General features: G+C 37.6%; 1 protein-coding gene across 1 annotated transcript in view; it reads left to right on the plus strand.

The window, feature by feature from the left end:
• The first annotated feature begins 8,489 nt into the window (after positions 1-8,489).
• LOC114643695 (uncharacterized) overlaps positions 8,490-25,328 on the plus strand; it is a 36,125-nt gene continuing 19,286 nt past the window's right edge. The window contains exons 1-5 of the mRNA XM_028792207.2: positions 8,490-8,702; positions 8,956-9,199; positions 10,715-10,867; positions 16,714-16,862; positions 24,847-24,987. Coding sequence (XP_028648040.2) covers positions 8,990-9,199; positions 10,715-10,867; positions 16,714-16,862; positions 24,847-24,987 — 653 coding nt within the window. The 5' untranslated portion in view covers positions 8,490-8,702; positions 8,956-8,989. The remainder of the gene's footprint in view (positions 8,703-8,955; positions 9,200-10,714; positions 10,868-16,713; positions 16,863-24,846; positions 24,988-25,328) is intronic.

A 25,328-nucleotide genomic window follows, 5' to 3' on the forward strand; every position in this document is an offset into this window, starting at 1 on the left:
AGGCAGTGCTCAAGCCTAGTTTGATTCCTCCCTAGGGTTTCTTCTATGTGGAAATCATATGCTTCTCCCAATTTCTAGTGTATTTTCCTGTGCCTCTGGTTTCATAAACATTTATTGCAACTTTACCGGCCATTTCAAATTTGTCTGGGGTCAATTAATGTCTCTTGCTAGTGATTGGCATACCTTGCAAGGCTGGTTGCTAACTTATCACTGTTGGCAAAGGCAATTCTTACATGTAAACATGAGTGTTTTTAAAATGGTTATTTGTGTAAATAATTTCATGTCTGGTTATTAATTTATGTATTTTTCCTTTTACCACTCCTGTAATTATGTGAAGTGACAAATAGAATTCTTCTTTATATGAAGTAAAAATTAAGACATTTTCAGATTATTATGCAAATATACAGTATTGGCTAAGGTAATGAACTGTCCCATCCCCCTCACTGACTCTCTGTGAAATTCTACGCAAGTATGTTCACTTGTCTAGGCTGCAACTCTACAAGAAACTGTATAGCATGTTTAAAGTCCTTGAAGTTAGTGTTCACAATGAAATATGTTAACTATAATAATACAGTGTTGTTGTTTCAAAACACATGAGGATATTTACGGGCTGTTTATTTATTTTGATGTATTTGTTTAAGCTTTTCACCTTTCATTTGTGTTAGAGGTACCAATTTAAAAAAAACAGCATGCGGTCAAGATAACAACCTTCCTTAAAGGTATATATATATATATATATATATATATATATATATATATATATATATATTACTGCTTTGAAATTTAGTGTTTTGCATATAGGCCTCATTAATTCCCTGATTTTCCAAACTGTTTGTCTGACATTATAGTGTCAAAGGAAGCTTGAGCCTAGTTATTGTCTGTGTGGTGTTAGTATGTTCTTCCTGTGTCTGCATAGTTTTAATTTCCTTTGTATCAAAGATGTAGATACTACTCTAATTGGTGACTATAAATGGGCTTTGTAAGGGTGATGTGTCTCCTGTGCATGGTTGGTCTCTGACTTTATCCAGTTCTTCCAGGCTAGATTCTAACACTCCAGCCCAATCTTGAGTAATGGATAGATGGTTTGAACACCCAACAACACTTTCACAAATGAAAGCCACTGTGTTGGAATCACATACAGTATATGATGAAAGCATTGACCTGCAACACTGGTCTGGATTTGACCCTACATTTGCAGCACTATTCATGGTTCCTCTGACATGCCATCAGAAAGGATTTTATGTTTTTCACAAACTAGAAAGATACCCTGTATCATAAAGTACTTGGCCACAACTGATACATTTTACATGTAGTAACCATTTATTTTCTATAGGACAGAGATCCGTACATTAATTTTTCATTTGAAACTTTGTATCTGTGTAGTAGATGTTGAGGCAGCAGTGACCAACTGATGGGTGTTTTATTTCTGGATGAAATATACAATAACAAAGATATGTGTTTGTCTTTTATATCCAGAAGTACATTGGTCTTCCTGAACTGTCTTTGTCTAATGTTTTATTAAATACTATTGAAACAGCCTCTTTCTGATGAGTGCAAACCATCTCGACAATTAAGTGGAAGGTAGGAAACAGTCCCAGAAAAGATATCTGTCTATTGCAGACCATACAGAGGCAAACAGCCACAGTCTTTCATATATGGTCATCTTAGAGGTGTGAACTGTCAATGAAATACAGTGGATTCACAAAATATTCAGACCCCTTTAATTTTAAATTAATTCATTTGCCATTTCTACCCAGCAATCTACACTTAATAACCCATATTGACAAAGAGAAAACATGTTTTCAGAGTTTTGAAAACTTATTGAAAACCAAAAACTGAAATCTGTCATTCAGGTAAGTATTCAAAACCTTACTTTAGTACATTCTAGAAGTCTCTTTGGCAGCAATTACAACTTTGAGTCCTCTTGGGTAAGCATCCGTAAACTGCCATTGTTAAGTCACTCCGTAGATGTTCTATAAGTCTGGACTTTGGCTGGACCACTCAAGCACAGTCAGAGATTAGCCCTGAGGCATTTGAATGCACACTTCATTATTGTGCTAAAAGGTGAACCATCACTCCAGTCTGAGGTGGCGTACACTCTGGAGCAGGTGTTCTTCAAGGACCTTTCTGTATATGAACGCGTTCATTCTTTCCTTAATTCTTACCAACAACAACAACAACAACATTTATTTATATAGCACATTTTCATACAAATAATGCAGCTCAAAGTGCTTTACATGACGAAGAAAGAGAAAAAAGATAAAATAAATAAAAATTAGAATAAGGGAACACTAATTAACATAGAACAAAAAGCAAGGTCCAATGGCCAGGGAGAAAAGAGAAAACAAAAAAAAAAGAACTCCAGATGACTGGAGAAAAAAATAAAATCTGCAGGGGTTCCGAGGCCACGAGACCACTCAGCCCACTCTAGGCATTCTACCTAACATAAATGACCTCAATCAGTCCTCACTGTATTCAGGGTTCTCATGGAAGAACTTGATGATGATGGTCATGTGGACTTCTGGCCTTTAATCCATCAATGTAGGGACATCACAGTGCTTTGATCAGGTGGTGGTGGCGCCACCAGGAATAATCATGGTAATTAATTGAAAATACAGAGCATCAGGATTAAACTAAGATGAAGCTATGAGAAAGCCATGTTAAAGTAATGTGTTTTCAGCAGTGTTTTAAAGTGCTCCACCGTATTAGCCTGGCGAATTCCTATTGGCAGGCTATTCCAGATTTTAGGTGCATAACAGCAGAAGGCCACCTCACCACTTCTTTTAAGTTTAGCACTTGGAATTCTATGTAGACACTCATTTGAAGATCTAAGGTTACGATTTGGAGTGTAAGGTATAAGACATTCCGAAATATAAAATGGAGCGAGATTATTTAAGGCTTTGTAAACTATAAGCAGGATTTTAAAGTCAATTCTAAATGACACAGGTAACCAGTGTAGTGACATCAAAACTGGAGAGATGTGCTCAGATTTTCTTTTCCTAGTTAAGATTCTAGCAGCTGCATTCTGCACTAGTTGCAATCGATTTATGTCTTTTTTGGGTAGTCCTGAGAGGAGAGCGTTGCAGTAATCTAGTCGACTGAAAACAAAAGCGTGGATTAATTTCTCAGCATCTTGCAATGTTACAAGGGGTCTAAAACTTTTGCTATATTTCTTAAGTGAAAAAATGCTGTCCTAATAATCTGATTAATATGTGATTTAAAATTTAGGTCAGAGTCAATAGTTACCTCCAATTTCCTTACCTCCGTTTTGACTTTTAATCCTAATGCATCAAGTTTATTTCTGATAACCTCATTATATCCATTATTGCCAATCACTAAGATTTCTGTTTTCTCTTTATTTAGTTTGAGAAAATTACTACTCATCCATTCAGAAACACAATTAAGACATTGTGTTAGTGAATCAAGAGAGTTGGGGTCGTCAGGCGCTATTGATAAATACAGTTGTGTGTCATCAGCATAGCTGTGGAAGCTCAAGTTATGCCCCGAGATAATCTGTCCTAACGGAAGCATGTAAATTGAAAAGAGCAGCGGACCCAGGATAGAGCCTTGTGATAGATAGATAGATAGATAGATAGATAGATAGATAGATAGATAGATAGATAGATAGATAGATAGATAGATAGATAGATAGATAGATAGATAGATAGATAGATAGATAGATAGATAGATAGATAGATAGATAGATAGATAGATAGATAGATAGATAGATAGATAGATAGATACTTTATTAATCCCAAGGGGAAATTCACATTGTGGAACACCATATAGAATATCATGTGTCTTTGAAGTATAATTACCACAGCTTACAAAGAATTTTCTACCTGCCAGGTAGGATTCAAACCAATTTAAGACACTGCCAGAGAGGACCACCCATTGACTAAGGCGATTTCTAAGAATATTGTGATCAATGGTATTGAATGCTGCACTCAGATCTAAGAGGATGAGAACAGATAAATGGCCTCTGTCTGCATTTACCCGCAAGTCATTTACTACTTTAACGAGTGCAGTTTCTGTACTGTGATTTGTTCTGAAACCCGACTGAAACTTATCAAGAAGAGCATGTTTAGTGAGGTGATCATTAAGCTGCATAATGACTGCCTTCTCTAGAATTTTACTTAAGAAAGGCAGGTTAGTTTATCCCTGCCACTGAGAAACACCCCCAAAACATGTTTCTGCCACCATCTTGCATCACCATAGGGATGGTATTAGGCAGGTGGTGAGCAGTGCCTGGTTTCCTCCAGACATAGTTCTTGGAGTTCTGCCCAAGGAGTTCAATTTTGTCTTATTAGACCAAAGAATATTTTTCCTCATCTTTTTGGCGTCCTTTAAAATACAATTAGGTAAACTCCAACTAAGAATTTGGCACTCTGCCATAAACACCTGATTGATGGAGTGCAGCTGAGATGGTTGTCCTTTTGATAGGTCCCCTTGTCTCAGCAGCTCTCTGAACCTCTTGACTGGTAATTCAGTTTGGCTGGGTGGTCAACTTTTGGAAGAGCCCTGGTGTTCCTAAACTTCTTCCAGTTATTAGGGCCACTGTGTTCCTGGAAACAGTCAAAGCAATAGGAATGGTTTTGTACACTTTCCCTGATATATGCCTCACCATAATTTTATCATGGAGATCTGCAGAAAGTTCCATGGACTTCGTGGTATGTTTTCTCCTTAGATGCAGTGTGAATTGTAGGACTTTATATACACAGAAGTGTGCTTTTCTAAATTGTGTCCAATCCATTACATTTACCACAGTTTTAAATTTACCAATCAAGTTCTGGACACATCTCAAAGAGAATTGGAGCAAACAGAACGTGTCTGACCACAATTTGGAACGCTACAGCTAAGTGTTTGAATGCTTGTATAAATGAGGGATTTTAGTTTTTGATTTTTAATTAAGTTTTAAACCTTTCTGAAAATAATTTTTCACTTTGTCATTAAGGGTTATTAAGTGTAGACGGATTGGCAAACTGGCACATAAATCCATTTAAAATTAGATCTACAACACAATAAAGTGTGCAGAGGATGCAGGGGATTGAATACCATCTGAATCCACTACAAGAATGTAGGAGAAAGCCCTGTGGACATAGGAAAATGTACTGATAGTACTGAGATCTGCACCTAGGTCTCTGGAGCAATTAAACAGCAGTCTATGCCACGAATCAGACATCTAGTCCCAGGCAGCATGGCGGTGCAGTGGTTATTGATGCTGCCTCATAGGTCCAGTGGACTGAATTAAAAGAGATACATATTCAGTGCATGTGTGGAATTTGAATATTCTCCCTGTGTCAGCACTTTTTTTCTTCCACTTTCTGAACCTGAACATGCTAGGCTAATTTAAAATTGGCTCAGCCTAAGCGGGTGTGAGGGTCACTGTAATCTGCGGTAGACTTGGACCCTGGCTAAAGTTGGTTTCTGCACTAGAAATGATGTTGCCAGGTTTCCAGTTTCGCTAACATTGTTTTATGCTGATTCGGGATTTGGATGGATATAAACTTACTGGGGCAGCACGGTGGCACAGTGGGTAGCGCTGCTGCCTCGCAGTTGGGAGACCTGGGGACCCGGGTTCGCTTCCCGGGTCCACCCTGCGTGGAGTTTGCATGTTCTCCCCGTGTCTGCGTGGGTTTCCTCCGGGCGCTCCGGTTTCCTCCCACAGTCCAAAGACATGCAGGTTAGGTGGATTGGCGATTCTAAATTGTCCCTAGTGTGTGCTTGGTGTGTGGGTGTGTTTGTGTGTGTCCTGCAGTGGGTTGGCACCCTGCCCGGGATTGGTTCCTGCCTTGTGCCCTGTGTTGGCTGGGATTGGCTCCAGCAGACCCCCATGACCCTGTGTTCGGATTCAGCGGGTTGGAAAATGGATGGATGGATAAACTTACTGCATGCTGTAATTAAATTAAGCACTTTTGGTACTCAACACGTGTGCTTGTTAATCACATTATAGTACACCATTTATTTGGAAGAAAAACTCTTTAACAGTAGGGGAGAGTGGGGTAAGTTGAGCCAGTGGGTAAGTTGACCCACCCCCTTTATCTAGGCAATAGTGCAGATTTGTTGTCATGTGACCATAAATTTTGAAAACACCCTCCATTTTGCTTCCCCTGTGATTGAAAGAAGCTTGTGGTAGTGTGGTAAGTATGCTCTATTCACAAAAACCTGTTTTTGCCTTGTCAAAGTAAATTTTTTGCATTTCAGTTATTTTGACTGTAACATGAAAGCTAATTTATCGAGGCCTAAAAATTAATACCATACATGTTGATGATTTACTAGCATATTAAACCATTTGAACCATTTAGCTAAAGGATAGCTTGAATTGCTAAGCTAGGTAACTTTTTTCCAAAGTGGTGGCTATGGGGTAAAATGAGCCAGATGCCTTGGGGTAAGTTGAACCACAATGAAGACACCTTTGCTGGGTTTCTTGAACACCTGGTTCAGTACACCAACTGCTCCTCTGACCATCCAATGCTGCTAATCCTTAATAACCACGAGGCCCACATCTCACTCAAGGCAGTCAATATTGCAAAGACCAAGGGTGTTGTTCTGCACACCAATCCACCCCACACATCCCACCGCATGCAGCCTCTGGACAAGAGTGTGTATGGTCCATTCAAGACCCACTTCAACAAAGCTCTTGTTGGGTGGATGAGATCTAACCCAGGTAAAACAGCCACCATTTACCAGATCGCTGGATGTGTGAATGAAGCTTTCATGTCAGCAATGACACCACGGAATAAAATTTCTGGATTTAGGTTCACAGGGATCTTTCCATACAACTGAGATATTTTCCCAGATGCTGAGTTTGCACCATCCATGGTGTCAGACAGACCAAACCCTGAATAACAGTCTCCCACTGTAGTAGATCCATCTACTGCCGATGAGCCAACCACAGCAGATAATCCATCCACTACTTCAACCTCCATTACTTCTATGCTGCCTTCATCAACCTCCCCACAAGGATGTGCATTACCAGGTGACACAGATATGTGTCTCAGCCACACTGCATATGTGTCTGCAGATGAAATTCTGCCCTTACCCAAAAGTCCACATCCCAGAGCACAAACAAAGTGAAAGCGTGTAAAAACAAGGATCCTAAGCGATACACCTGAAAAGCAGGCAATTGAAAGGGCTCACAAAGAGAGAGCAAAGAAACTGCAGGGGAAAAAGCAAAGTAACATAAAAGAAAAAGGAAAGCTGAAGAAGAAACAAACCAGGAAGAAAATCACAGTGAGCAGTAGCTCTGAGAGTGATGTTCCCATCCCACTCGAAGACACATCTGAGGATGACGCAACAGAGGATGAGAGAAGTGAACCAGAAAGCACAGACTTGTTAGTTGGTGACTTTGTTATAGTTAACTTTGCAACCAAACACAGGAGCTACCATTACATTGGCTTGGTTTAGAATCTTGAGGGCGAAGAAGTAACTGCAAGATATCTCTGAAGAATCTGAGGGAGCACAGCTAAAGGGAAACCAACTTTTGTTTTCAAGGAGGATGACGTGGCACTTTTCCGGCAAGGTGAAGTGGTAAAGAAGCTGCCTCAACCTCAAAAGGCTGGAGGAACTGCATGGCGAGAGCAGCAATTCATGTTTCCCTGCAACCTTGAGGGGTGGAATGTGGAGCAGATAGTTAAGGAAAACCACAGTATTCTTTTTTGTGTGTTCATTACAGTTGTTCTGCACTGTTGATAGTGTTCAATTGTTATATCATCATTTTTATTAAAATATTTTGAACAGTACACTTGCATTTGACTTATTTATATATAGTTTAAAGTTTCCTTTAGGATAATTCAAAATGACAATCAGGTTTAAACTGGAAAAAGTATATTGGTCAGTTTACACACAGGTGGCTCAATTTACCCCCTGGCTTGGCTCAACTTACCCCTAAGCTGGGGCAAGTTGAGCCACAAGACCACTTTTTTTCAAGAGGTCACATTTTCTTTTTCATATGTCATGTATGTATTCTTAGCATTTCCACTGACGGGAAACATCCTGAAAAAGATGTGGACATTTTGGTTTTATTTATATATCACTTTCCCTTGCCTAGAGGACAGCCTAAGTAAAAAATGGCTCAACTTACCCTCTCCCCTACACCAATATGACCTAACATACTTTATCACTTACTCTGTGTACGAAGTGTGCATCACTGTTAAATGCGTTACAAGTCAGCCCACGTCATACTATGTAGCATTGACACATTATACATACACTTTGAAAATGTCACTTGTTGAGAATGGATATACAGCAAAGTAAAGGAACACTTGGCCTTATTGAGGCATTAGTTGGAATGAAAGTCCGCCGGACATCTGGTGTTCTTTGTGGACTCGCTCAGTTACACTGAGTCGCTGACTCTCGCACTGACAGCCGGCCGGGACTGACTTCGAGTTAAACTGCAGGACGGCGAGTCGTTAGGGACATATCTCATTTCGCGTTTTGAACGGGAGTTGACTTCGCGCCCCCGTTTCCATAGAAAAGGACGCTTAGATCATTCAAAGCCGCATGCAGGCAAGCAAGCAAGCACATGTTGCCAAAAACTGTCGTTTTGCTTTACTTGTTGTGTTTATATGTATTTGTAAAAGCCAACACACTGTATTATCTGGTCACTCGAAAGCAGTCGTCGTGCAGGGTAGAAAACGTTACGTAAACTAAGACATTCGATGAGCTGCACAGCAGAAACACTTCTTAATAATAGTCCGCTAGTAAATAAAGTGCTCTTTTGTATTTAATACTAAGAACAGAGAGGCGCGCTTAGTATGTTGACTAGCTGTATTTCCTTTTATTTAATTAGTGTGACTCTATAGCGTCATGAGATGCTTCCTCTTGTTTTCATGAATCTCCTGGGAGATGCTTAAGGTGCTAACCACCCTCTGCCTGGTACAAAGATTCATTCACGGCGCCGCATAGCACGACCTGTTTTCTGTTTTAATCACAGATTTATTTTTCTTCTTTTAGATTTTTTTTTGCCAGTCTGCATTATGCAACGAAGATGAAAAAAGAATTGATGTCTGGGAAAAAGAAGAAAGAAAACAAAGGCGGAAAAAATGGCAAAAAAAGTTCGACCGTTGAGGCTGGCACAATTTTAAGAAGGTTTTTAAAAACCTATGAGAAGCATTGTGTCCAAACCCAAAGTATTGCCAGTATAACAATCGCGAAGAATGTGCAGTACTGCTGTGAACATGAGAAGATCATGACCAAGGTGAATGCAAAATGTATTTCATATAATGTCTTTTGGGGTGCATATAATAACATAATATTAAATAAGTTTTTTTTTTCTTTTTTTGTCCAAAAGACGGTCGATTTAATGCTTGTTGACCGAGTCTATGCACTTGTGGATTTCAGCCCACCTCTTTAAACACTCATCTACTGCATTATACCCAATGTGATAGGAGAAACAGCTGCTATTAATATATTTTACTGAATGGAGTTTCATTTTAAACATACACTAGCAGTGTTTTTATACTGTCATCAGTGATTCTGTTTAAAAAAAGGACAACATATTATTACCTAAAATAAAAGTTATACTTATTACAAACATCTCAGAGTCTCAAATTTAACCCATGGCCTGGTCAGTGGTCTTTGGAGTTTGCACAGTCTGGCTGTATCTAAAGGATTTCTATAGGTATTCTGTTTTTTTTGGAAAAGGCAAGCATTTTAGGGTACTTGTTGTCTGTAAGTTGGCCCAATGTAAGTGTGTGTCAATGTGCTTGTGTTTATGTGAGTGAGTGTCTGTGTTTGTGTGTGTGTGCGTGAGTGTACCCTTAAATCTACTGGTATCCCTCATTGTAATGGGTCGAGGCTTTTGCTCAGTGTTGCTAGGATAGGCACTAGCCTTGCACAGTCAGTAATTAAATATTTTCCTAATAAATGGCTGGATGGACAGTTAAAACTACTGCCTTGATTTCATTTATTAAAAATTGTTTTGTAAACAAGCTAAACATGGCAACAACTAGGGGCATAAAGCAAGTCCATCTGAAATCCAAACGATCCCTTATTCCAAACAGCAAATGTTTCAGTACTGATAGTAAATCCAGTACAATTAATGTGCTCATCTGTTTAGCTAATACCTTGCTTTACACCCCTCAGTAGTTCAATTACTTCAGTGTTTGTACAGTTTAAGTACTGGCAGGTTCAGTAACTTGTTCAGCATCACCCAGTGTGCTTGGAATATGAATAGAATGATATTCTTTACAGGCATATAGCAGCCAGGAGGCCACAATACAATTTGTGTATTTCTAAGCCTGCTGTTTATCACTCGGAAACTGCAGAGGAGCCCAAGCTGAACCAGGGAGCTTTTGGAAAAATCTTATCTGCCATGGGATGCTGCTAATTTAGGTCATTTTGATACATCTTTAATACTAAAAATTTATGTGACCCCAAAATCAAACATGATTTGAGTGATGTGGTAATTGTACTTTATGAGGTGTCTACTTTTATTTTAAGTGTTGCATAAAGTTTGAGGTGGGTACACCAACTATATTTAGGAACAAAATATAACCTTGTGTTGCCATCCTGTAAAAATGGGAAATTTGTGTAAAATTTAGGGGAAGGTAGGTTAAACAATGTGGATTTGTATACCACTCAAACACACACATAAACATACATTCAGCTTTATATATTAGGTGTGAAGATAACTTTTTATTTTGTGTTCTCTAAAGTAAAATAATGACAACCTTATTTGCATCACCTGATCTCTGCTTTTAATATGCTGTAGATACTCCTTGCTTCTCCTGAGGCCGCCACTGCAAATACTCCCCCAGTTTACCTCAAGCCATTGCTCATGACAATCAGAGATGAACGATACATGTTTGGAAAAGAACTGTGCATATGGAATGTATCTGTGAGCAATCAAGACATTGCTGACCTTGTAAGTAGCAAAAGACCTTTTAAAACTGGAATGGAAAGTATGATGATAATAATAATAGTGGTGATGTATCATGCTTAATTCTCAGAGCATTTGATTGATTAAACAGATTCCAGAGCCAAATTTTACAGAATCTCTAAAGTTTTTGTTGTACACTTTTTGCAGCTGTCTGCTTCAGAATATTACTGGCAGAGAATATACCCTGTATGATGTTTCATGTCACCAAAGCTAGTTTCCATTTTAGTTACTTATAGTCTTCATACTATTACATACAAGGTTACTGATGACTCCGTGGAGCATTGCCCTGTATTGAATCCTCCTGTTTAACTTTTTGCTTAAAAGACAGGGTCTTTATTATTCCCTTTGTCTGCCTTCCCTTATCTTACCTGAGAATTTCGGCTGCATCCTGTTTGGCAACAAGTATAACAGAAGACACTTTAAAGATGCATGCACCCTCTATAGATACCCAATTAATATCTTCATTGATCCTTATGCTAAAGCTAGTTATCATAAGTTTTCCTTTAAATTTAGAATTTGCAAAGAAAAATAATTTGTGGTCTGAACTCTACCTTGGCAGGTTACTGCACTCTAATGAATGCACAAGCCCTGGGTTAGATTCTGAGGATTTTTGGTCTGAGATACTAATTGAAGAGAAAACAGACCCTGTAGTGCTATTGATTTGCCAGTCCAGCTACTATGATCACCAAGCTTTTACAATTCAGTGGATCTGCAGATCAAAACACTTCTGATCATTACATTAAGGCTCCTGTAGGTGCAGCCATAATTATAAAAACATGATCAGCAGTAATTTATATTTAAATCTGTAAAATGTCACAGTGCAGTCCCACAGAAAGGGTTAAATCCCCAGTTTACAATTCATTTTTATTTTTCTAATGAAAATGTTCATCCATACACGGTTATTCAGTATACATGCTATCGTGTGCATGTGTAGGACAGGCATCATCTTTTCTTGACTGGCATGGAACTCAGGACCCTGGCACCAGACACTCTTAATGCCAGCTAAAAAGTCTCAGTTTCTATGATGTCGGTTTGCAGACTCTGCAACTTATCTGATAAGATGATCGATCCTAGACCACGTGACAGCATGGAGACATCTCTTGCAGGCATCAGCTGGACACCCAAATTCAAACAAATGGCTATAATTCAATAAGTGGAAACCTTGATAAACAGAAGTTTGCAGAAATTGTCATTAAAAAGGATGGGCTTATGTGCATCCAAGAAACCAATGGCAAGACTTCTCTGTCCCTTCCTTTAAAAACTCTTGCAAATCCCAGGTCTGTGCTTTTCTTATCAAGCTCACTACTCTAAACCTGGCTGTAACTTTGGCAATCCATAGGCAGACCACATAGTCTACATGGTACAACTGTAAAAGAGTTTGTAGTAATACCTTTAGTAAGAAGGTGCAGAGCAACTCATTCACCTACATACACAGAAGCTCTGTGTGGTGGAGGCAAATTAGTGCAGACTAACTGTGAGAAGATACACACTACAGTCCAGGCAATGGAAGCTTCATAACAAGTTAAAGAACTCATCCATCTTAACCATATAAATTAAAGATCAGAATTCATACGTTATGTGCTTTTTTCTATAGGATATAAAAAGTTCAACTAAGCTACCATAATTTGATGTTTTGTGTTGTTTGTTACTGTCTTGCATCCCAGCTTGAAAGTGAAACAGAGTTTCCTCACTCAACCTACATTGATTTGGTGTCCCCCTTTTGGGAGTCTTTTAAAAGCTTTAATTAATTACCAGCTCTCTCTAAGGCAAGACAAATAATTGATTTTCTACAGTTGTCAGACTTATAATTCTGCAGATCTTCTTTGTTAACCTGCACATTTCTTGGCTGAGCTAAGTATGATTGTTGTGCAGGAGCAGTAGCAAAGGTGCAATATCTATAAAGAAAAGACATGCATTTACCCTGGTCATTTATTAAATCTATGACATCTTTTGTATGCCTTAAAAAGCATTTGATGACATAAAAAATGAATATGTTTTATGCCTTTTTACAACAGTAATTGTACAGATGATTTGTTATTCAGCTGCAGTCGTTTCCCGTTTTCAAACCTGAATGTCCCCTACAGGTTACTATTCATTGCACAGCCAATAATCTTTTAGTATATAACCTGTCAGTCTGTAAAATCCAGTGGAGACTGAATATAGAATTTTTGCCCTGCCTTGGAGTAGATATCCGCCCCAGAGTTACTGCATCAGCCAAGTGCAGAGGAACACCCAACTCATAGCATTTTCTATTAAGTTGTCTACAGTTAATCATTACGAGAGACTTCTCGAACAAATTCTCATCTGCAACAGGATTCATCATATCATATTTATTCCAGCCCAAGAATGTCTCTGAAACGTAATCATTGTGCGTCCATAAGAAGAAACCACACGCACAAACATATCATTTATATAATCATCATTATCTAACCCTGGTGTAAACAACTTCTTGACGATATAAGTGGCATGGATTTATATCTTAATGAAAAATTATTTAGACATCTCCTCTTTCTGACTGTTCTTACCTGACAACCTGTAGGGATAGCACTTGCTATAAAGAACTTTATTTAAAGAATCAGCAAGGTCACAAGTTGAGTCTAATTTTTCAACACCTCCGTAACATTAATATATGCCAAATTAATATTTTTAGACTTTTTCACTTTCAAAGTCAGCCTTACTGTTTGTGCAAAACCTATCTTTCTAATAAATATGATTTCCAAAATATTAAAAAAATATTTGAGAAATTAATATGGTAGTATTTGCACTTTTTAGATATGTTAAAGGATATTTAGAAATGCTGAAATGGATAAGGAAATTCTACATTGAATGCAGTGCTGGTATTTATTTTTTAAACAGTTTTGTTGGTTCTTCACATTTCACTTGTAGCTAGAATAGTAACTGCTTTAGATTATTCCTAAGTGGCACACTATAAAATATTCTCTGCAGTTAATGTAGTTATTCACCACTAATATTTTAAAAAACAATTTTAAGAAGGATATTAATTAAATTAATTTCATATTATTGTCTCTGAGGTATGCAATTATCTACTAATCAATAACATTTGCTAATAAATAAAATAATGATTTTGTGTTCATTTTAAAATTGAAAATGTAGATGTGCTAGGTATAAGTATGGACATAACATTGTTAGATATCATAACTATAACCCTCAAGAGTATTTTAAATGAAGCTGATTACCTGGAAAATTTAGGAAGTTTTGATGAGATAAGACCATTTTTAGTTTATCAATACAATAAGTTAGACTGCACGTAATTGTTGCCACTTTGCAACATCATGAATAATATTGTAATGAACACTGAGATGGCAGCACCAAGACAGACACGCCAAATGAGAGTTAAGCCTGACAACGAGCATGTTTATCTAACAATGAATAATCCAGAGGTGTGCTTCAAGAGCAATCGTCTTCCCTCACTTGCTTACTTGAACTTGTTTCACGGGTTTGTGGAATGCAAACCTCACCATGTGATATTTCGCTGTCAATCACCCATCCAGTGCTGCTAATCCTATAATCCTATGGGTAATATGCTGACTACTACACCTGTGCTGATACTGTGATACTGATTGCGATTCACATATTGATGGTCATCCACACTTGATCTTTATGTGTGGTCGAATTTGCATGAATGCAGCTTGCTTTAACATTACCGCTCATTGAGCAGAGGCAAAATGTATAATCTGCTTATTATGTCATGTGTTTTAATGGTGTTCAAAGATTGGTGCAAAATTCGATACCTATTTTGGCTGTGACATACCAAAATCATCACTATTACAAAGGTGCCTCTTCCCTGCAATCAAAAAGTGTAAAGTTCACAACACTTTAATTTTCCGAGGCAATATGTGGCTTCTCTGCAGTGATGGATCAATCATATAATGTACAAGATTTCTTACAATATTATTCTACCTCTGTCAAGTTGATATCTTTTTATGAGTTCATTATTGTTCAACGTTTCCAAAACATTCCACCTTTCCCAGGATGTGCATGTCAATTTCTACTTGAATGCCATTTTCTGGCAGCTGCTATCAAGCTCGGACAGATCATGAGGTCCCCTAAAACCTTACAAAGTTAGGAGTAATTTCCTAAATTAGAAAAACTGATAAAATGCTTTACTCCTAATCCTAAGAGTTGGATGAAATTTGGATCACTCTCAGAAGTCTGAGCCACTTAGGACTGTTTTCCTATTCTGAGACGCTTGGTAAATACGGGCACAGATTTTAAATACAGCACCATAAAGTTCCCACGACCCTCCATATCACAGATGTGAGTAGCTGATGGCTAAGTCAAACCTATATAATTTGTCTGATTTAAAAAATACAAAAACATTTATTTTATAGTACATTTTCATACAAGTCATGTAGCTCAAAGTGGTTTATGATATGTCAAAAGAAAAAATTGTAAGGAAAGTAGAAAAACAACAAATTAGAAATAAATAAGTACAGGAATTCATACATTTAATACCAAAATAGCAAATAAGAATAAATCAATATATACTTAATTAATACAGATATTCAAGTAAAGTAGGGTCCTTAATTATAGATTTATTTTAAGTCTGTCATGTTTATAATGATATCTACTATATTAAAATGTAGAATGAATTCTTGTTTTGAATGAATTCTTTGTTTTGCATGGTAAATTTGTGTTTCTAATTTAAAGTACTGTTACATTTCCTTAAAGATGAATTAGATTTTCAGGTTTTACAGCAGAATGTACATTGATATTAAAGTAGGTAGAGACTGATGACTAACTTGGGGCTGGCTAGGTTCAGGGTTATACAAGGTCCTGAATTGTTTGTATTTTAAGAAGGACAGTGGCGGATAATCAGTAAATGACAGGATCTCACTGAAGAGTGATTTATTTTAAATTGTTACTGTGGTAATTCTTGTTTTTATTATCAAGATATCATTAGAAAATGTTCTGGTTAATTTCATGCAATTTTTGGCATTATGACTGCCTTTATTTTTGTTCTTATAAATTTTTAGCATTATTTTTAATGAGTGCTGTGATGTTGTTGATGGTAACAGCACCTGTTGCTAGCCATGAAAACCAATTGCATTGTGAAGTGTGATGTTAGCATAACACTACTGTACTTGTAGAAGATATCAATGAGCATGTTTGGTGTCTAAACTTTGGATCAGAAATGTGGCAACCCGCGATACCTGAGCATTTGAACAAGATGAGAAGAAAACAGAAGAAAATAATTGGTTCAGTTTGGTTACAATTGTCATTTGACTAAGAATTCTGAGTCACCAATTTGGTGAAAGGCTGTTTTCATTAGCTTGCACCTCACCTCTATATGTGTATGACTATCCTTTTAATATGCCACATAATTAATCACATAATCTGTCTGCAGTTCAGACTATCACAAAGTATGTTTCAAAAAACAAACGTAACAGAAATATATTGGGAACTACCCAACTTACTAAATGGCAGCAAGAGATTCCATCGTTTGGTGTATTCACTCCTCTGAGTCACTGTGGAACACAGCCTATCTGGACTTCACCTCTGTCTCTCAAAGGGGATTGTGCTACAGAAGTACAGGAGCAAACTATTGATATTGTGCATTACGATAAAAAACTCTACATTTTTTTTAGATCCTTTTCAGGCTTTGGTCACAGTATTCATTGTGCTTGATGACTGATTTATCCATTTACAAATAAAATGTGAAAATATTTGAGGCAGTTTAGAAAGTAATAGTTTAAGTAATACTGTTGATAAATGAATTGAGCCTGTTACTTCTGTATTAAAAATAGTGGATATTAGGTTTATATTTTAATAAAACACATATTGTTGTTGGCTTTTTTCTTAAATGTCAGTCATTGGTCCTGGAACTCTGTGGCAGAACAAGATACCCTTTTACTCACTTGGAACTGCTGGACTGTGGCATTGACGTCTGGTCTGCCGAGCGCCTTGGAAAAGCCATGTGCTTTAGTGCACTGCAAGAAGTTAACCTGGATTACAATGAGTAAGTCTCCTTGTGACTGTTTATAGTTTATATGTATGTTTTATGAAAAAAACACAATGATTTAACACTGACTGTGTACACAGCAAGCAGTAAAACATTCAGGCATGTACGTTTTGTATCTTAATCAAAGCAAATATTCATTTTTTAGCATGTATCTTGACATGTCCAGCTGTATTCACAACATCTTAGTTTTCTTAGTTCAGGTTAGGCTGGATGTTAATTGGGTATTCTGAATTAGCATGGTTTGAGTGAGTAGGTGCCCTTGTGACAATATCCTGGAATGGACTTGAATCCTTTGCAGATCTAATTCTTACTTTGCATCTATTAATCCCTAAAAAAAGTCTCCCTGCAACTTCTGTTAGCAGAAAACAGGTTCGGAAAATGGCTAGAATGGTTGACATAGGGATGAAGTATTGTAAAGTACCCTGAAACAGAGACATAGAGGGCATTAGAGTTCCCATGTTTGCTGCCTAGTTGGAAAAAACAATTTACAGTAAATAATTCTACTCCATGTTATAGAGTAAAAAATCCTACACTTAACTGAAGTGTCACTATCATCTCCCAATAAATTTTGTTTGTAAAGGTGCCAACTTTGTGGAACTCTTGCCGTTTGTGAGGCTCCATTGATTATAACGTTAAAATCATATTTGAAAGCCTATCTTTACTCTCTTAGATTTTAGACTGCCTGTCCCTCTAGTTTTTTTCTAACTGGAATAATATGTTCTTGCATTCTTCACTGCACTGTCAATCATCTCTGACTATCAATCTATTCTTATGTGCATGCAGTTTATATACTTTGTTAAATTATTTGTTTTTAAAAACTGTATCCAAGAAATGTATAAAAATGTATCTGCAGCACAGATGTCAGAGATGTTTTAATTATACGTATTTCTTTACCACTTGGTAAACTCTCTTTTTCAAGCAGTTTAGGGATTCTAGCACCTGTCTGTAACCTGCTCATATAGATAATAGGCACAACTGTGTCCTTTTTTACCTCAGCATTACTTTCTATTCATCCATTGCTCCAACCTGATTAATCCACCTTTTGGGTTGTAGAGAGCTGGTGCTTCTCTGAGCAGTATTGAGTGCAAAGCAAAGACCAGCCCCAGACAGGGTGCCAGGTCATCACAGGGCTCAATTACATGCTTGTTCACACTCATCCATACCAAAAATGTCATCATAACCTTGAAGTTTTTGTGGTGTGGGAGGACACCCACATATACACCTAGGAAACAAACAAATGCCTCACAGTTTGAACTCAGGACTTTGGGGCTGTGAGGCACCATATTAACAGCTTCACCACCATCACATTGCTCAGATGTTTCCGTCCATCCCTTATTTTTTATATAAATAAATATTCCCGAATGTTAAGTACTTTGGTGGTTATGTGTTTATATCAGCTATTACAGGGCACGTTGCAGTTCCACGTGTTATTTGCTATTTGTTTCTTGCTATGTCTTTAAATTACCAATATTTACAGTACTGTGGTAAATGCTTGCATTGTTACACAATCGGTCCACCATTAACTTTTCTATTGCTGTGTTTTGCAGTAAATCATATCACAAATGCTATTGATAAAGGATCACTGTGTTTATAGCTCTGTTGCACAGTGTTTATGACATAAAAATGCAACTGTTTCAAAGAAATATTCATAGGATGTAAGTGTATAAAGAAGACCAGTAAGGAACATTCTGAGAAGAGGATTGTTAGGTCAGGGTGAAGACAGCTGAATATCAGTTGCAAGTATAAGAAATATTTTACAATTAATGTTAAAGAAATACATGTTTTTAAGTGTGACAGTACAGACAAGTAAAAAATATAGTAGATGAGAAGAATACTTTGAGCATTAAGTCATAGAAGCTAAAAAGGACAAGCAGATACTGGACTAAATTAATTAACAAGCTTTCATCAGATATGATATGATGGATGTAAAAGAACAAAAAAATGTAGTTGTGAAATAAGATAAAGAAATCAATTCAGAACCCTTCTGGGAACAATGGTATGAACATTACCTTCCAGGAACTCTGCTCCTCTAATCTTAATTACAAAAAAAAATATTATATATAACCCTAACTCTAACCCTACCAGGAGCCTTCATCAGAGGATAATGCTTAGACATACAAGAATCAAAGGCAATATATAGCAAAATTAGGTGGGGGGAGCTGGGTCAGGTTGGGGGGGTATTGGTCATAACATTTTATTTATTAAGAATATCTTCCTCATAAGTTTGCATATGCTGGGTTTATATCTATACATATGCCACATCCAGTGATTGTTTCTGTTTCATGCCCAATGTTTGCCGGAATGGGCGCATCCCTGGATTGATAGATGTAATCATTAAACATCCATCCTTTTCAGAGATATTGTGCCAAGGAATTTAATTGATGTTTCAGGTAATTCACAACACAACGAAGCTCAACGTTTTCTCACCATGATGATATCTAGCACTGCCACTTGGTGGAATATTCCAGAATTACGTAAAGTATATGCGCAAGTACAAATAGTACACCGCTTTCATGGCAGTAGTGCCCACAGGAGCATGCATTGCATCGCATCGTGTGAAGTATAAACCCGGCCTAAACAGTATACCACTTGCGCAGCAGTAGTGTCTGCAGGAGCACACGTCACGTTGCATGAAGTATAAACTCAGCCTTACACAGCATTACGCCCCTTCTGCTCCTGTACATCACGTGACAGGCTGCCTGCATGTCACAATATATCAACAAAACATAATATAATAGGATTTAAAAAGAAAATGACAATGCAGAAGAACATTATCATTAATTCAGAACAACATTACTATCAGTGGTTTCCATTTACAATACTTTTTTCAATTTTGTCAGCATCATGCTTTATATCATTCACTGTTGTTCTATTTCCTACTCCGTAAATTGAAGCAATACTTGAAGAGCTTTTGCAATTTCATAAACATTTATTAACTTCAATTTTGTGTGACAATTCCAACACCATACGCATATGTTTATTGGGCATAACAATGTATAGTAGTTTAATTATAACAAAAGATAAAAGTTATGAAACACTATTAAAACTGAAGGTATATATCTGACACTGTGATTTCAAAATGTGGCATGACACATAGTGCTGGGGAAAAACACAAAGCGCTAGCAGAAAGGAGAGTTGTTTCAGTGTGCAGAGCTCATAGCATATTGTGTGGCAGTAGTAGTAGGCAGATGCTGGCGTGTGCAATGTTTTTTTTTTTTTGTTTTTGTTTTTTGCTCTGCCAGTTAATGGAGACTGACGGTTAATCGAGTGACAGATAATCAAGGTTTGTATATATTTATACAGGGTGAGTCAAAATTATGTTAACACTAATGGTACTGTATATACTTTCATACAATTTTTGTGGGCAATTTATGTGCCACATATGGTACATGTGTTGAACATGATGGCGAACAGGTTGAGGCATTCCTGTAAATCATCTTGCACATATGAAGTATGTTTTGTGAATAAATTGTTTCCGCCATTCAAATGTTAACATCATTTTGCTTCACCATGTATATATATGTGTATATATATATACAGTGAACCCTCGCTATATCGCGCTTCGCCTTTCGCGGCTTCACTCCATCGCGGATTTTATATGTAAGCATATTTAAATATATATCGCGGATTTTTCGCTGCTTCGCGGATTTCTGCGGACAATGGGTCTTTTAATTTCTGGTACATGCTTCCTCAGTTGGTTTGCCCAGTTGATTTCATACAAGGGACGCTATTGGCAGATGGCTGAGAAGCTAGATTGCTTACTTTTCTCTCTCTCTTGCGCTGACTATCTGTGATCCTGATGTATGGGGATTGAGCAGGGGGGCTGTTCGCACACCTAGACGATACGGACGCACGTCTAAAAATGCTGAAAGATTATCTTCACGTTGCTATCTTTTGTGCAGCTGCTTCCTGAAACGACATGCTGCACTGTGCTTCGCATACTTAAAAGCTTGAAGGGCACGTATTGATTTTTGACTGAAAAACAAACTCTGTCTCTCTCTCTCTCTCTCTCTCTCTCTCTCTCCCTGCTCCTGACGGAGGGGGTGTGAGCTGCCGCCTTCAACAGCTTTGTGCCGCGGTGCTTCGCATACTTAAAAGCCAAACAGCCCTATTGATTTGTTTGCTAGAGATTGTTTTCTCTATCTATGTGACATTCTGTGCTCCTGACACGCACTCCTTTGAAGAGGAAGATATGTTTGCATTCTTTTAATTGTGAGACAGAACTGTCATCTCTGTCTTGTCATGGAGCACAGTTTAAACTTTTGAAAAAGAGACAAATGTTTGTTTGCAGTGTTTGAATAACGTTCCTGTCTCTCTACAACGTCCTGTGTTTCTGCGCAAATCTGTGACCCAAGCATGACAATATAAAAATAACCATATAAACATATGGTTTCTACTTCGCAGATTTTCTTATTTCGCGAGTGGCTCTGGAACGCAACCCCCGCGATGGAGGAGGGATTACTGTATATATATATATCTATAATAATAAAAGGCAAAGCCCTCACTGACTGACTGACTGACTGACTCACTCATCACTAATTCTCCAACTTCCCGTGTAGGTGGAAGGCTGAAATTTGGCAGGCTCATTCCTTACAGCTTACTTACAAAAGTTAGGCCGGTTTCATTTCGAAATTCAAAGCGTAATGGTCATAACTGGAACATATTTTTTGTCCATACACTGTAATGGAGGAGGCGGAGTCACGTATCGCGTCATCACGCCTCCTACGTAATCACGTGAACTAAAAACAAGGAAGATATTTACAGCACGAGTCACACGCGGGAACGAAGGTAAATGACGTTAATTTTTGACTGTCTTTTAATACTGTGTAAGCATACATATTAACACATGTGCAATTAAACGTGTGCATTTACGGGGTGATTTCTCAGGCTTAAAAGCTCGCCTTTTACTAAAAAGGTAAATGCAAAACTATTTTCAATCAGTTTATTGAAACGCTCCCGTTAAGGATTGCAATAACATATTCGCGAGATAAAAGAACGAAGTAGGGGGAAATGGAGGAACAGCCGCAAACAGCGAAGAGCAAAAAATTAATTAAACAATTGAGAACGGAGCGAGTTAAGCATACAAGCATGTTCATAAGGGAAACAAAGCACGGTGTAAAACGTAAGTTTCAATTAAGTTTATAGAAACGCTCCCGCTGCGGATTGCAATAATATATTCGCGAGATAAAAGTTTAATGAGAAGACACGAGGTATAAACGAACCACACGCCGTGGTGCAACGTTAGGGGCAACAGTTTCAACCATTCTATGATCTGCTTCTCGCAACTGAAAGACGGCACATGGCGGATGTTAGCCGACTTGCTGACCGCAACGTTAGGGGCTTCAACTATGGCGCTGATGCCACATCTCAGTGCCAACACTTTGCAGACTGTACTTAAAAGACACGCCCTCCTCACTGGACAGTTAAAAACACCAATCAAACTAACGATGACATCAAGTATTACCCAATCCAAAGTAGGAAAGGAGGCATCTTCATAAAATGCGTGTGGGATGATTTGCATGAGACGCTGCTTTAAAAAAAAAATGATAAAAAAAATACGGGATAAATCCCGTCCAGTATTGATTCAAAACGGGACGCGCAATTTCATTCTCAAACGCGGCACGATTCCGTATTTTAAAGGACGGGTGGCAACCCTACAGTGCCAGGTAACCACCCATACAATCAGATTGTGATTCAGACTAGGAATGCAATGAATGTAATTACCCCGATCTACATACAAGGCGAAAGTCTTGCAACATTCAAAGATGATGGTTTGGGATAATTAGTACTTATTAAGTACACCATGGCACATAAAAGAGCTTATGAAGCCTTGAACCGAAAAAAGCAAGATCTCAGAGATCGTAAAAAAAAAAAAGGAGGTAATGTCGTTTTACTCGCTGTACATTTTAGTCAAACATTACCAGTTATTCCACGAGGGAGACCAACAGATGAACTCAACGCGTGTTTAAAATCCATGCTTCTCCCACGCTCGGTTATATGTCGCGTGTTCTCGGGTAGGTACACCAAAAAATGTATACATTTAAGCATGTAATGGGCAAACAAAAAATGAGGTATACCCGAAGGCACTGCAGTAGTACTCAATGTAACTTTACTTCTTAAATGTTAATGTTTTACTGTTTAATAATTTATATGCTTCTTATATATTGTTCAAATTCTTTTATCAAAATACCAGTGACAGCGCAATGCACGATAACATGGAGTGAATACACCATACGCATCTGCCCACGGCCGCCCTGGTGTGCGCAGATAGGAGTTGATTCTAAAATAAAATAAACATAAAAAGAGTAATACAATCATCACCCATAAAGCGGATAGCAGACGTGACGTATTATATGTGTACCAGATTTCAAGTCAATAGGTGAAACGGTTTGCAAGCTACAGGTGATTTAAAATCCTGGACAGACCAACGAAAAGCCACGGTAGCAAATTATAGAAGAAGATTTTACTGTTTAATAATTTATATTTATATGAAATGTGCTTCTTATATATTACTTCATATTCTCATATGATAATGATGTTAATGTTGTTTATATTGATTTCTATGTTATTGTAAGTGCATCTATGTGTGTATATGTATGTATGTATGTGTGTATATATATATATATATATATATATATATATATATATATATATATATATATATATATATATATATATATAAAAAATATATATATAAAAAATATATGTGTATATGTATATATAATATATCTGAATATGTGTGTGTATATGTGTATATGTATACAGTATATATATGACAGCAACACTCATAACAATGACAACACAATTACATTGACAATCATGTTACGTTATTTTTAAAATGTTTCCTTTACTTTTTCATAACCTCTTTAACACACTACTTCTCCGCTGCGAAGTGCGGGTATTTTGCTAGTATATATATATATATATATATAGTAAGAAAGGCGCTATAGTAAGCCCAACACAGATTGACACGGAGGCACATGTAAAAACAAATAAACTATTTATTTTTCTTCAGCTGGAGGGCACGTCTTCCCCGTAATCCCTCCAGCCACAACATAGTCCCAAAGCAACAGTACAGTCACCAAGCACTCTTCATCTTCTCCTCCCTTCCACCACCACTCCTCCTCAGCAAGCTTTGTCCACCTCCACCCAACTCTGGCTGCTGAGTGGTGGTTGCTGGCTCCCTTTTATTGGGTACCTGGAAGTGCTCCAGGTAAGGTGAGACCAGTGCCCAAAAGGGGCCAGCAGCTCCTGCTGCAACACCCCCTGGCGGCGCCTGTGAAACCCTACAAAGCTGTACAGAACTCAAACCCCCATGAAGCCCTGGGGGAGTCTGAGGCACCACTGCAACCCAGGGAGGCTGCCATCTAGCATCCAGGGGGGAGATACTGGGCTTCCCACCCTTGTCCCGCTGGCAGATGTGGTGAAGGGGCATCCCGGCCAGGCATGGGCCCTGGCCATCCGTCACAATATATATATGTCCATGCTCGATATAAACAATGGTTGCCACAACTACTATATCCCTCCACAATAGCAAGGAATCTGTGTTCCTGACAGAGTTTTGGTCTTAGGCTTATCTTCAAATCCTCAATTCTTCAGTTCTTCAATGTGACCAATTATCAACTGTGGTATCTCTGGAGTCAAGTAAATTCCTGTTTTTTTCCTATTTTACTAAACAAAATATATTTGGGCATAAAGTCACATTTCTTGGCCAGACTTGGCCACAGAGTGCTTTTGTTACTTGGTCCTAATAAAGCCTAAATTGGCTATGCTGTCATTTACTTTTTATATTTCCAGTTATACAAGTAATTACTTGGCTGTTCATTTGCTAATCAGATTATTTAATTGTATAGTGGAGAGTGATTAATCAGTCTTTTTTAATTTTATATAATTCAATTATAGGTACAACTAATTCATTTTGTATGGCTGGTTTGTTGGTTATTGTTTTTGTTTTTATTGCTACATTATTTTATCCTTTTAGGTTCAGTGATGAAGGTTTGAAAGGATTGTTAAGTGGACTCAGTGGAAACTGTCAGATTGTGTCACTGAGCCTATGTTATTGTAACTTGGGCCCAGCTAGTGGATACTTACTGGGTTTGTTTATAACTCAAAGCGCCGTAAGGTGAGGCTCTAAGTTTTTTAATTCTCTGAAGTGTTGAGCTATCATTGCTTATACTATGAAAATAATATGGAATATCAGCATTTTTGGATTTTCATCAAACCCCTGACCTGCAGTGTATTTCACTTAACTAACATTTGCTGTTTTGTGGCTGAAAGGCATCAATCTTTATGATGTTTATGAGCTTAAGCATTGCTTTTAAATGAAGGCACTGTAGTACAGAAAATAAAACACATTCAAATCATACTTCTTTCAGTATGTCATGAAATGTTTTAGGAATGTATATTATTAAGAAATTCAAATCTGTTGCTGTTACATGCTTTGTACATGATTAATTACAAAGC

This window comes from Erpetoichthys calabaricus, chromosome 2 (assembly GCF_900747795.2).
Source record: "Erpetoichthys calabaricus chromosome 2, fErpCal1.3, whole genome shotgun sequence".
NCBI lineage: Eukaryota > Metazoa > Chordata > Cladistia > Polypteriformes > Polypteridae > Erpetoichthys > Erpetoichthys calabaricus.